General features: G+C 37.2%; 1 protein-coding gene across 1 annotated transcript; it reads right to left on the minus strand.

Annotated features, from left to right (window-relative positions):
* Window positions 1-6,315: 6,315 nt before the first annotated feature.
* On the minus strand, window positions 6,316-6,907 carry LOC149704607 (uncharacterized). The gene is made up of 4 exons (XM_089865681.1): window positions 6,828-6,907; window positions 6,636-6,764; window positions 6,544-6,573; window positions 6,316-6,476 (listed from the first exon to the last, which is right to left on the minus strand). Exons 1-4 carry the CDS (start codon window positions 6,869-6,871, stop codon window positions 6,329-6,331), a joined length of 351 nt encoding a protein of 116 aa, XP_089721807.1. The 5' UTR covers window positions 6,872-6,907; the 3' UTR covers window positions 6,316-6,328.
* Between the last annotated feature and the right edge of the window lie 3,758 nt (window positions 6,908-10,665).

Raw genomic sequence — 10,665 nt, forward strand, 5'->3', positions numbered from 1 at the left:
TTTCGTAATTTTACATGCTTTTTCATCATATGATTTGAGGAATAAAGTTTCTCTAGAACCGTAATTATACGAATATAATGAAAAACCCCTTTTTTCGCATTCAGAAAATGTGTATTGTATCGGTTCAACCAGGAATGTGTGGAGGGGGGCTGGAATGGCTAAAAGGGCTCCCGGTGTTCCCTTGATGGTGGAAACATATGGCGAGGCCTTATTTATTTATTTATTTATTTGTCGAAAAGTGTAGCTCCTTCCCCATCGTCGGCTTAGCCATCTCCTTAAGGCGCTAAATGTCTAGTCGTTTCAAACTAGGGACCGACCGGATAGAGGGGTGGAGTGAGCAGAAGTTTCACTTTTTTGGCAGCGGGAAATAATCCTATTTCGTCAGTCTATGACGTCGCTAACATAAAATAAACCAGATGTTTCCAAGATCATTTCACGCCTATTACGATTTGACCTAAGCCATTCATTCCTGGTTCAACCAAACCGTATTCAGTTTTACAAAAGGTTGAAATTTGTTGTTGGAATTCAATGCAACAAAAGTTACTTTGACGTCCGTAGCTTTTGAAAACCATTCATTTTAATCTATGTGGATATTTTCCGTTTTTAAATTTAACAAAACAATAGGCAAGAAAACGAGTGCAACGTTATAATGTCATGAAGCATTGGAGTGAACCTCTTGGCCAATTCGAATTACGAATTTCAAATTTTAAAAGAGCGAGAATTTTTAAGGGCGGCGTAAAAGGGGGTGAGTTTGAAAACCATACGTTTAACAATGGCTCTAGAGTGGGACGAAAAATGTTTTGGGAGAGGGGGTTCTCTCCATTAAGCTAGCCCACTACCAACAAGATATAGTAGGCCCATGCGGGCGCCAATTTTTTTTATTTTTTTTCGGACCTTTTAAATCGCCACGATTCTCCGCTAGTGGCACGTTTAAGTCTAAAAATAATTACGTAAACCTGCTCGAAGTTTTGAACCTCGAGTGAGGGAGCGCGGCGGGATTTCATGTGCATTAAGCCTAATCAGTAAGTGAATCAAGAGACTAAGAAGCGTCATCTATCAACCACACAAGTCAAATATATATGGGTGAGTAACCACCCTTCGAAAAGAGCGTGCATGGTCCTTGTACATCTCGTTGGTAGTGGTCAAATATAAACACTTCTACACCGATTACTCGGGGTGACTGACCGCTCGGGCAAAAGTTTTAATTTAGGTAGTGCCAATCAAAAAATGTCTTTCTAAGAAATTGCGAAATATTGTCTTCTATTACGTTTATCAATGAGCCTCGACTTTCGCACATCTGTTGAATGATCAACTAATTATTTGTTTTTTGTTCATTGGCGGATGATATGAGGATATTTGTTTTCTAAATTATATAACGAATTATCCTATAATTTGTCAAATTTATTTTTTTTTATTTTTAAGTTATTGCAAATGGTCAAAGAAATTTGTGGAATTTTGAGGAAATCTGGAACAGTCAGGAAATATTATTCCAAAAATTTTGCACTAACCCTAATAAAGTTACTGTTTTTACACGTCTTACCAAAAGTTTATGTAAGATGCGTTCCGTAAGTGATTGAAGTAGGTCGTACGTTCTCGTAAAGCGACACCCGGTCAGGCGCTGTCAAAGGCTTAGTTATGCGGACTAAATAGCGAGATGAAAGGCCCGCAAAATTAACCGTGTGCAGTTAATTCTCGCGTTGTCGTTCACGAGCAAGCTCGAGCTGTAAGTATCTAGCCGTTACGAAGTGTAAGAAATGTCATACTTATGAAAAATATGTTATAAACTTATCACCTTTACAGAAATGTTTTTTTTTTGTTCAATAAATGATTCGTTATGTTTTATTTTTACTTTATTTTTCGTTATAGGGCAATAGCCAACAAGGAAATAAAAGAAGCTCTTGCTTCGGAATTAAGTTTCGTCAATTCCAATTTGCAAATGTTGAAACGTCAATTAGCCCAAAGGAATCGTTCAGTCGACGAATACGGAAGAAAAACGTCAGAACTTTATTTTAATTTTTAATATCTTTTATTTTCGTAATTATTTGAGTAAAAGATCTGCCCTCAACGAAACTAAACGCTAGTTAGTAATGACAGCTGTCAAATCTATGACAGTGAACGTGAACCAAAAGGGGGCTAGCGTAATGTCCTTACCTCCCCAGTTTCTTAACTTTAACTGCGCGTGCGCTTCAAGGCTGCCGGTAATTTGTGACTTTAGCATCTGAGGGTTTAGAACCGAATGAAAATTATTGAATCGAACGGAATACTACAATCATTACAACAGTCTTGTCGTAGGCAGCGAATGAATCGCGCGCGTCGCGAATCAATAGTAAGCCCGGCCCGTCCCGACCCGACACACGTGCCGTTTCGTAAAGTCGAGCAGTTGGATTTTTTTCCCATGACATCGATGAATTGAATTGATATTTGTTTTAGCGTCTTTTATATTATTACTTTCTTTTAATAATAGTTCGTCATAACGTCGTATTTGTTCTTAGAAGATTATATTCAAATTATCTTTCATTTGAATTTTGAATTAAGGAGAATCAAGTCTGTGCCGTTCTGAATTTTGAAAATAAAAGCCCGGCCCGGCCCCTTAATTTACAAAATATGTAAATTAAGGAACTGGGCCGTTCATGGCTCTGCTGGCAAGTTCACCCATACATACATTTTTTAATGAAAAACCGACCCTGCTAAAACCACCGCGTTTACAAGTTCATAAATGTTAGGTATTTTCTACCAGCCATTGTCAGAAAGTTATTTCTTTCGTCATATGTATAGGATATTGTCCAAAACTTTGTAGGCTCGTGTTTTTACCAGAATGCAGACTATGTGTGCAGAAAGCGATAGGTTCCATAAGTATGACACTACGTATACTTCGCAATGCCAGAGACTTACATGGAACACGCGCTATCAAAAGTATATAGATATATAAGCAAAAAGTACACTTCGTTGACTCTAGGCTGTCGCCGTGTAATACGATAAGCCCTCCTTTATCTTAGAATAGTGTCGACACCCTTCTGCGAGTGATTATCCTTAGGTTCATTCTCGACCGTGGCACGTACAGGGTGCGAGCCTTGAATTGGCTAACAAAGTAGCAGAGGCCATTTGTAGTACCAAGAATTAGTGTTTGAATCATCAGCATCCTGAGAAAAGGAATAACCTTTTATTTGTAGGAGGGGCGCGCGCATACAAGAAAACTATAGACGCGAGTCACGCAACAGGGAAGCGCTCAGTTTCTTCTTAGGTTTTCGCGCCACTTTTTCCCGCCTGTTCGTTAAGTTTCTAGCCGTTTCGGAGTGTAGTTTTAAAAGCGCTATGCAGGATTGACTTCATTTAATTTTAATAAATTAGTTAAAATATGAGTAAAAAAGCAAAGAAACGCGCTGTGAGTGACGAATTTAACGAAGAAATTCTTCCAACTGGAAAGGAGATTTTCGATGAACTATCTAGTGATGAAGGTAAAGAAAGCGATTCTGAAATGGTGAAAAACAAACAAGGTATTAAAGTTGATGAAATGGGCGAAAACAATGAAGTACATAAGATTTTGAATTGGCAGAAAACTCGGCTGATAGAAACTCTTCGGCAGGTATTAAATACGAAAATCATTCAGTAAGTAGCATTTGGAAGTTGGTGAGGTTGGCGATGGGGCTGAATTCAATATTTGCCACACCATCATTAAGACGAAGACGAAGTTGGTAAATCCCTCAAGTATCAGAAAGCATGTTCAAAATAAACACCATGTTGATTTTAAAAGAATGACTTCTGGAGAAATATCTGTTGACCTAAAACGTCAAATGAAAATGGATGAATTACATCAGTGCTGAAATTGCAGTCTGCAACTCACCCAGAGGCAGTTGCTATACTGAAAAAATTTGTCTGATGATGGCACTTGACTATCAGCCATTTAGTATTGTGAAAGACATTGGTTTCCAAAAAGTTGTAAACATATGCAACCCAAGGTATAACATTCCTTCAAGAATCACATTCTCAACGACCATGATTCCAAATATCTACTTATGGACAATGAATTCCATTAAGCAAGATCAAAACGCAGCTGTTGAAGAAGGAGTGGAGTCCCTTTCATTTACCACAAATTGTTGGAAATGTAAGAATATAGACAGGTACTTAAGCCTAACTTGCCACTTTGTAAAGAAATATTTCAAGCTAGAAGTATACACAATGGCTAGCATGCCATTTTAGGATCGACACTCAGCCATCAACGTTAGTTTCGCCATTCAGAAGTACCTGCAAAACATGTTCCCAGTTGCGAAACTTGAAAGGAAAAGGCCATCTAACTTTAAAACTATTTTCTAAAGAGTATGCTTTAATACCTTGCAATTCCTTCAGTTGATCAAGATTATCTTATTAGTTAATTTATGATATATATTTATATCTCGAAAATTGGCTATTTATAAAAAGTGCCATTTTTTCTCCGTTTTTGGTAAATTCTCAATTTTGTGACGTATGCCGGCCCTTGTATTGTCATTGGCTCCCTAGCCGCTCCTACTCCACCACTACTTTTACAGGAGTCGGTGGCTTACGAAAGCTAGGTAAAAAATATATACAAATACTTCATGTTCTCCTTCTTGTTTGGCAATTGGCTGTTCGTAACCATGCAAATTAAAAATGAAACATTGTACAATTAAAGGATGCCAGAATCAAATTGGCGAATCCATGAGGTTATTTGGTGTTCCAAATATAATAAACTAAAAGCGTAATTTGAAAAACATTTCAAATTGTTAAAAACGTGTCGATAAATTTGCACAGCATTTATCAAAATTACTCTATGTTTCACCAAAAACACTTTTGTTTTAGCAAAATTTCACCAATTATTTTCTATTTAAATAAAAATTTAACACCTATTAAGAATTTGTGATGCATTCCCTAGCGGTGTATACTCAAGCCACGGGGTGGAGGTCAATAGAGATCTTGAGGGCATAATAAAATGATTGTAAAAATAACTCTCTCTGGCAAGCTCAAGGGTCCGTTACCATCAGGTGCGGGCGGTTTCTACGTTATCCCCATCTCCATTGTATTTCATGAATTGTTATGGAGTCGAGTACGCAAAGGTTGACCAGAATACGTCAGATCTTGGCGATCAACCCCCTAAAATCTACTTATTGTACTATTTAATTTATTGGTCTTGGGAATGCTGGAATTCCTTAATCTTCAGAACTTCGACATAAAAATACGCTTACAGTCTAACATTGCAATGACTAAGGACAATAAATATTTCGTAATAGCTCCTTAAGAAATTTGGTATAAAAACCCCCTGACTCAGTAGAGTCGAGTAGCATTATTCGAGAAGACCTTAAACTTACAAGATGGAAAATAAAGAAACGGGCAAAAGGAAGATAGGTGTGACTTAACGAACGTAAAATTAACGGGAGATTCCACATCTCGAAAGAGTTGTTCTTAACAACAGGATTTGTAAACGGTACGCTGGATCCTGAAGTTCGCCTCTGTAGGCAACAATCGGTAAAAAGCTTCGCCATTTCAACAAGTACATGGGAAAAGCTGATTCCACGTTTACCCGTATTAGCAGGTTGGACTGCCGCCCACGAAACCAACAATTTTGAAATCGTGTTAAACGATAACCCCAACGAAAAGACAATGGTTGTGGCATACCATAACATATGTCATATTAAAGACATGCTAAAGGAGGACTCAATTGTTTTGAACAGTATGGAAACAGCGGCCCTGAATCGCGTTTCGGGAGCTGTAAATGAGCATCTTATTAAGGTAAATGACCATGAAATTGTGTTCACACATATGGCCGATATTATCATAGAGTTTTATAACGACATTTATGATAATTTATACGGTGATTACGAACGCACACCGTGTTTGGATGGCCAACCTGAGAAATTCGACGCCGTGATAGGGTACTTCACTAACTTTATAACGTCGTACCAGGTAGTGACGAAATTCAACACTGTTCTTCAAGAAGAAAATCTTGAAAACTACTTTTATAATTATAATTTATTTTCTGTAATTTCGGGTCAGATAACTTATTTAAAAACCCGTATGCATTTATTAACTCATTTTTAATTTATATCTACTTGCTAATTTGTTTTTTTTTGGTGTTTAAAATAAATTGAATTTAAATCCGAAAAAACTGGTCCATTTGTATATAACTAATACTAAGCATATCTTTTTTTCTTTTGCTGTTTAAGCCTAAAAAACTTTGACGCTAAAAAATATAAGCTTAATTTAAATAAAGAGAGAAGTATATAAAGCGAAAACAAAATTCTTTTTATTTTTAAAAAAATATTTACAAAAAATTTTTTTGCATTTTATTTATTTTTTTGGGGGGGGGGCACCCTCTCGTTCACGGCAACGAGAGGGTTTGCACGAGTGCACGAAAGCCTTCGAACAATATATTGTCTCGACATTCGTACACCCGTGCATGACCCGCGGGGACTTCTAAGAAACGTACCCGGCGATACAGATGAAGCTGCGAGAGCTCCAGGATCACCCTGTAGAGAAGAGAGAAAAAAAGAGGATTAATAAAGTATTGGATAGCTAATAAAAAAATTAACTTACCGGAACCCTCGACAGTTTAAGGCCAGGAGACTGTAATAAAAATTATAAAATTAAATTTAGATAAAATCATAAAATAATGCGTGAAAACTCACTCGTGGGGGATGAAGATACAATTATTATACACGATCTGCCTAACTTGGTTTAGCAGATCGTGCATAAAATCATCGTCCACCACGACCTCGGCGAGTATCGCCAAGTACGCCGTGATTTGATAGATTAAACTACGAACAAACAGAAATTATAATTTCGCGTTATATTATCCCAAAGATAAAAGATTCACTTACAAGTCCCCATTGACGTTCAAATCAGCCTCTCCCGGCCGAGGCATCACTTGCCAAGGGTAATAGATAGCCGGGAGAGGAACGTAATGGTCTGGTGATGGTGTCCTTGGAGGCGTGGGCGGAAGTGACGGGCTGGGAGGCGGTGATGGGCTGGGTGACGGTGAAAGGCTTGGTGGCGGGCGATGCTGCGGCCCGATGACACACATTTGCGGCCGCCGCTGTGGGGGCTCGGGGGTCCCTGAACGGGATGTCCCCGATGAGTCCGAAAAATCACAGGGGGAATATGGGGTATCAAACCCGTGAACATAGCTATAGAGAAAGATTTTCTAAGTCTTCTCTTAAAAAACTAAGTTTTAAAAAACTTTTTCTTACCATGTTGATGAAAGGTCCATCGCTTCTTGTTGTTGGCTCATGGTTTGAGAGAAAGTGGTGCCTCTGGGGGGGTCAACCTCGTCGTTTTATACTTTTTACTCGGGTCAAGGCGTGTTCGAGATCAAACACGTCACTACAATATGGTTAGCATGTACAAGGGTAAAAATTTTCGCGGGCAAAATTATCAGAAGCCTTGCTATTGGACTATTTTCAGATGTCTTTCTTTTTGGATACATTTGGAAAAACAGCATTTCTTTGATCTACCGTACAAGGGTCTTTGGTTTAAACTTATTTACCATTTCGAATTGTGACAATCAATGTTAAAAGCTTATAGAATCTACTATAGTGAGAGGTAGGATGATGTCCTTAGTTTTGAAAATGATTTCAACGCGTTCATGGCGTCTTGCGGCCCTTTTCAACTAGTAGTAATTCTATTGTGATATATTTTTTCTTGGAGGGGCTTGGTCGGGGAGATGGAGAGGGGGCTATGTGCATTGTTTGGTATTCTATTTTAGGATCTTTTAGTACAATTCATGTAAAAACATCTTCGCTTCCGATCTCGAGATTACCTAACAGGCGGATACCATAAAATTCCTATTGTAGAAGTCTAAAAATTGTTCCTACGGTGTTATTATTCCTCAGTATGCAACAGTGTTGGGGAATAAATTCGATAACAAGCTAACGCCATTAGGGAAGGCCATATAAACAATTTAAAAAATGTAAGATATATACGGACTCAGTTGTATCCTACTACAAACGCTACAGGGCCATACAAATATCGAAGCAACAGGCCTGGGGGTGGATGTTTTGTCAACGCAAGGTCCCACTCCTAAATTAGAATGAGTTCAACGCGTTCATGGCGTCCTACGACCCTTTTCAACTAGTAAAAATTCTATTGTGATATATTTTTTTCTTGAAGAGGCTTGGTCGGGGAGGGGGGGGGCTATGTTCACTGTTTGGTATTCTATTTTAGGATCTTTTAGTACAATGCATGTAAAAACATCGCCGCTTCCAATCCCGAGATTACCTAACAGGCGGATACCATAAAATTCTTCTTTTGGAGTTCTAAAAAGTTTTCCTTTATGGCGTTATTTTTCCGCAGTATGCAACCGTGTTGGAGAATAAATTCGATAACAAGCTAACGCCATTAGGGAATGCTATATAAACATTTAAAAAATGTAGGATATATACGGAATCAGTTGTATCTTACTACACGCGCTACAGGACCATACAAATCTAGAAGCAACAGGCCTGGGGGTGGATGTTTTGTCAACGTAGGGCTCTGCTCTTAACTTAAGCATACCTTTGATGTTTGGTCGATAGTAGGTTTCTTCAGCTCTTGCAACCCCTCCCCTTTTTTTCAATTGGAAACTTATAAAAGATAACACCTAGTTCTGTACACCATATGTATATCATAAACAAAATTTTTTGAATCAATTACTATGCCACCGACCAAAGCGAAAATAATATTTTACATCTTCTGTAATCCCATAAATATGCAAGAAAACAAGAAGGTAGGTACTGTTAAGAAGGGGACCGGATTTTCCCAGGTCTCCTCTTTTTACCTGTCAATATTTGATTGACTGTGTAGGCTTATAGTTTTGTAAGATTATAACAAAGGATGCTTTTGTAGGAATAAAATTTATAGAGACCGTAATATAAAGTAAAATATTACTTTCTTTAAAAGTATAAGTTCTAATAAAAAAAGACATTTTTTCAATTTTCATTTTAAATTGCATTTGATTTATTCTAAAATAATTCCTTCTATCTTCGTAAGGAAGAAGATAAATCTTAATATTATTTTTAAATCTTACGTAAGTCATTAAGTTTTTATATAGAAAGCGTTTAGTTGTTTTCTAGCGTAGAGTTCCAAGACTAATCTTTCGACATGTATAGTTTTTTAAAGGTATGATAAGTTTCTTCCGTGTTTTCTAAGGGTTTTTTCCTTCAATCTTGATTTTTATATTCTTGGTGTACGCCTTTGTTTCATCAAAGCTTAAGGGGATGTTTTTAGTAGACTCACCTCTGCTAGAATGACATTTAGGGAAATGTTTCAAATGTTCTTCGTAAGGATTATCGGTGGGTTTACAGGCTAATAAAATGCAGTTGCATTCGAAGCACTGTACTAGATCATCGGTATGTAACGAATAAAATCCAGCTCTGCTGTCTCTTCCTTAAAAGTTTTGAAATTTGGCCTCTTAAGGAATTAAATATGTTATATTTAAATGCCTAGTTACTACCGGGCTGATTATTGCCTATTCCGTAAACATGTTCAGGCAAGGTCTTTGGTGGGTGGTCGAACCATTTGTTACCAATGGAATTTATTTTGGGTTTTATTGCTTTACGTAGGCCTACTTCTCGCCTACACAATCATATTCAGGACCGTGAGAAACTATCTTTTCATAGGTTAGATTTTTTTTTTGAAAAGTGTACAATGTGAAGCTAACAAAGGATATTTTCATAATTGAGGATCTCTCGAATCGCTTTACACACCATGTTTTTTATTTATTACCCCAATAAAGTATTGTCTCTTATTTGCTGTGTTTGTAACTAAAATCTATTTATAGGCCACTCTTTTCTTGACAATTTATTTGACATAAAGCAAATCCATCGTTCTTTTGTTTGTAAACTATTAGCAGGCATGGGTCCGAAAATGCATAGTGAGAAAAACATCTGGTGACTGATAAGATCTAGCAATAAATCAGGCTATTGTTAAACGATTGAATAATGTGGGCGTGTCTATTAAGAAATTTCGTTTGTTAGAAAAATTCGGAACGTTATTATTTAACAGACTTTAAGATAACAAAGGATATTGTCACAATTGAGAATCAATAAAAACTTTTTACACACCATGTTTTTCATTTATTACCCCAATAAAATTAAGTATTTACAGTGTTTATAACAAAATTCTATTTATAGGCCACTCTTGTGTTGACAATTTATTTGACATAAAGTAAATCCAACGTTCTTTTGATCTAAACTATTAACAAGCGTGTGTCAGAAATGCATTGTGAGAAAACATCTGGTGTCTGCTAAGCAATAAATCAGGCTATTGTTAAATTATTGAGGAATGTGGGCGTGTTTATTAAGGAATTTAGTATAAAAGCGGCTTAGGAAATGATCAAAATACACAGTCGATCTTCAAACACCGAAAGCTAAACATGGATCCTGAAACTCTTAGTACAACGTTGAACGAACTGACTATAAATAGACCCTGGCCGTTACGGTCAATATACGAGTTTTATTTCTTCCTATGCGACTATCTGCGAATAGATCCGGTGTACGGACCTCAGACTCTACCACCAATCGTAGTACAAGGTGGCTTAAATGCTATTCGAGCTTGCCTCGACTTACTTGAGTATATGAAAACAGTTGTTCGAACACCAGAGGACTGTAATAACTTGGAAGAATTGGAAAACCTAAGGAATCTAATTCCGAGTCCTTTAAGAACTGAATATGTAGATCGCCT

The sequence above is a fragment of the Phalangium opilio genome, unplaced genomic scaffold (genome assembly GCF_054372755.1).
Source record: "Phalangium opilio isolate 3A_F unplaced genomic scaffold, DU_Popi_V2 ptg000015l_1, whole genome shotgun sequence".
Taxonomy (NCBI): Eukaryota; Metazoa; Arthropoda; class Arachnida; order Opiliones; family Phalangiidae; genus Phalangium; species Phalangium opilio.